The sequence below is a fragment of the Choloepus didactylus genome, chromosome 7, assembly GCF_015220235.1.
Source record: "Choloepus didactylus isolate mChoDid1 chromosome 7, mChoDid1.pri, whole genome shotgun sequence".
Lineage (NCBI taxonomy): Eukaryota > Metazoa > Chordata > Mammalia > Pilosa > Megalonychidae > Choloepus > Choloepus didactylus.
This window is the reverse complement of record NC_051313.1, coordinates 51,767,448-51,770,670: the sequence shown is the minus strand read 5'-3', so window position 1 is coordinate 51,770,670 and position 3,223 is coordinate 51,767,448. Positions and strand designations below refer to the sequence as shown.

Genomic DNA, 3,223 nt, shown 5'->3' with positions numbered 1-3,223 from the left:
AGTTAGGTAGGTCACATCTCCATGGAAACAACCTAATCCCAATATCCCTTGAGATTGGATTAAAAGATCATGGTGGAGGAGAGGAGAAGACGGCAGCATAGAGAGGAGTGGAAATTAGTTAGTACCCCCAGAGCTACTAATAAAAAAAAACCAGGAACAACTAACAAAAGAACTGGAATAACTGCTAGGAGATGACCATTACTGTCCACACATCATGCAACAATCTGGAATGGGAGAAATGTCCAAGATTGCAGCATAAAATCTGTAATTAAAAACTGTGTACCTGAGCTGAGAGCCCCCTCCCTCACAGCAAACTGAACTGTAAAGCCTCTCTGAACAAGCGAATATACCCCAGTCCAGCTCCAACTGGGGTTTTAATGTTAACTGCTCAATATGAACTACAAATCCCCAACAAGGAGACAGTGGCTTTTGGTGATGACGGACCTTGTGGAGTCAGGGGATGTATATGTCTTGGGATGGGGAGCCCAAAGGATCAGGTTCTATCTCTGGCTGATGGGTGAATCTGAGGGCCATAGACTGACCCTAAAAGGGGCTTTTGTGTCCCTTTTTCTCTCTCTCAATCTGGGTGGCTCAGTGGAGAAAGCCTCAACCGTTTTTCAGCTCGCAGTGCTCTGCAGTAGAGAAAGCCTCAGTCATTTTAAACTCACAGCACTCTGACCCAAAGGTGGAGATAGCAGAGTCAGAGAAACAAAGAATCTATTTATATGCAAATGACCTCCCTCTAGGGGGCATATCTTCCCAAGAGAAAAGAGGTGGGGCCCGGCTCTACTACCTGCCTTCCATTCAGAACCAGACCCCAGAGCTTGGGGAAAACAGCCATGGGCCATACCTCCTTACACCAGTCTGGAGTGACAGGCTGACAGGCACCACCTGCTGGGCAGAAAAGCACAGGGTGTGTCAATCCCGTAAGACACACCATCAGGGAAACTGGATACTGAATATTTCTTCCTTTTGGGACCTGAGCCTGCTCTCAACTGGGAAAACCTGACTGGAGTAGCCAAGGAGGTCAGATGCTTAGACAATAGAAAACTATAACCTACACTAAGAAAAATGAAGTTATGGTCCAGTCAAGGGAACAAACTTACACTTCAACTGAGATACAGGAATTTAAACGATTAATGCTAAAGTAATTCAAAAAGTTTAGAGAAGATATGGCAAAAGAGATAAAGGTTATAAAGAAAACACTGGGCGTATGTAAGGCAGAAATTGAAAGTTTGAAAAAACAACTGGCAGAATCTATGGAAATGAAAGGCACAACATAAGAGATGAAAGACACAATGGAAACATACGACAGCAGATCTCAAGAGGCAGAAGAAAACACTCAGGAACTGGAGAACAAGGCACCTGAAAGCCTACACACAAAAGAACAGATAGAGAAAAGAATGGAAAAATATGAGCAACATCTCTGGGAACTTAAGGATAAAACAAAATACAGGAATGTACGTATCATTGGTGTCCCAGAAGTAGAAGAGAAGGGAAAAGGGGCAGAAGCAATAATAAAGGAAATAATCAATGAAAATTTCCCATCTCTTATGAAAGACATAAAATTACAGATCCAAGAAGTGCAGTGTACCCCAAACAGAATAGATATGAATAGGCCTACACCAAGACACTTAATAATCAGATTATCAAATGTCAAAGACAAAGAGAGAATCCTGAAAGCAGCAAGAGAAAAGCGATCCATCACATACAAAGGGAGCTTAATAAAACTATGTGTGGATTTCTCAGCAGAAACCATGGAGGCAAGAAGGAAGTGGGGTAATATATTTAAGATACTGAAAGAGAAAAACCACCAACCAAAAATCCTACATCCAGCTTTCGGCTCGGAGGAGGCCAGGGTGCAACTTTCTTCGGTCGTCCCGCATCCGGGTTCATCCGACACCAGCCGCCTCCGTCATGCCGCTGAAGTTCGACCCCAACGAAATCAAAGTCATGTACCTGAGGTGCACTGTTGGGGAAGTAGGTGCCACGTCTGCCCTGGCCCCCAAGATCGGCCCCCTCGGTCTGTCTCCAAAAAAGGTTGGTGATGACATTGCCAAGGCAACTGGTGACTGGAAAGGTCTAAGGATTACAGTGAAACTGGCCATTCAGAACAGACAGGCCCAGATTGAAGTGGTACCTTCTGCCTCTGCCCTGATCATCAAAGCCCTTAAGGAACCACCCAGAGACAGGAAGAAGCAGAAAAACATTAAGCACAGTGGAAATATCACTTTTGATGAGATTGTCAACATTGCCCGACAGATGCGGCACCGATCTTTGGCTAAAGAACTCTCTGGAACCCTTAAAGAGATTCTGGGGACTGCCCAGTCTGTGGGCTGCAATGTGGATGGCCGCCACCCTCATGACATCATAGATGACATCAATAGTGGTGCAGTAGAATGCTCAGCTAGTTAAGAACTTCAAAGGAAAATATTTCAATAAAAGATAATTTGACAGCCAAAAAAAAAAAAAAAAAAAAATCCTGTATCCAGCAAAACTGTCCTTCAGATATGAGAGAGAGTTCAAAATATTCTCTGACAAACAGACAATGACACAGCTAGTGAACAAGATACGTGCTCTACAGGAAATACTAAAAGGAGCACTACAGACTGATAGGAAAAGACAGGGGTGAGAGGTTTGGGACACAATTTTGGGTGATGGTAGTACAGCAATGTAAGTACACTGAACAAAGATAACTATGAATATGTTTGAAAGAGGAAGGTTAGGAGCATGTGGGACACCAGAAGGAAAGAGGAAAGATAAAAACTGGGACTGTATAACTCAGTGAAACCTAGAGTATTCAACAATTGTGATAAAATGTACAAATATGTTTTTTCATGAGGGAGAACAAATGAATGTCAACCTTGCAAGGTGTTAAAAATAGGGAGGTATTGGGGGAAAAATACAATAAATGTAAACTAGAGACTATAATTAACAGAACCATAGTATTATGCTTCCTTTAATGTAACAAAGTCAATATACCAAGGTAAATGCAGATAAGAGGGGCATGGGGGAGGAGTGTGAGACACTTGGCATTGGTGATGTTGTCTGACTCTTTATTCTACTTTGATCTAAGGTTATCTTTCCTTTTGCTGCATCCTAGCTGTCATGTTTTTTTCTTCTCTTTCTTTTTTTCTTTTTCTTTTATCTCTCTACCTTCTTCGACTCTTCCTCCTGCTTTGTGGAAGAAATGAAGATGTCCTTATATAGATAGTGGTGAGGG

At 42.5% G+C, this 3,223-nt stretch overlaps 1 protein-coding gene across 1 annotated transcript; it reads left to right on the top strand.

The window, feature by feature from the left end:
- The first annotated feature begins 1,885 nt into the window (after nt 1–1,885).
- Nucleotides 1,886–2,430, top strand: LOC119540013 (60S ribosomal protein L12-like). The gene has a single exon (XM_037843968.1). The coding sequence runs from the start codon at nt 1,918–1,920 to the stop codon at nt 2,413–2,415; it is 498 nt and encodes a 165-aa protein (XP_037699896.1). The 5' UTR covers nt 1,886–1,917; the 3' UTR covers nt 2,416–2,430.
- Nucleotides 2,431–3,223: the final 793 nt, after the last annotated feature.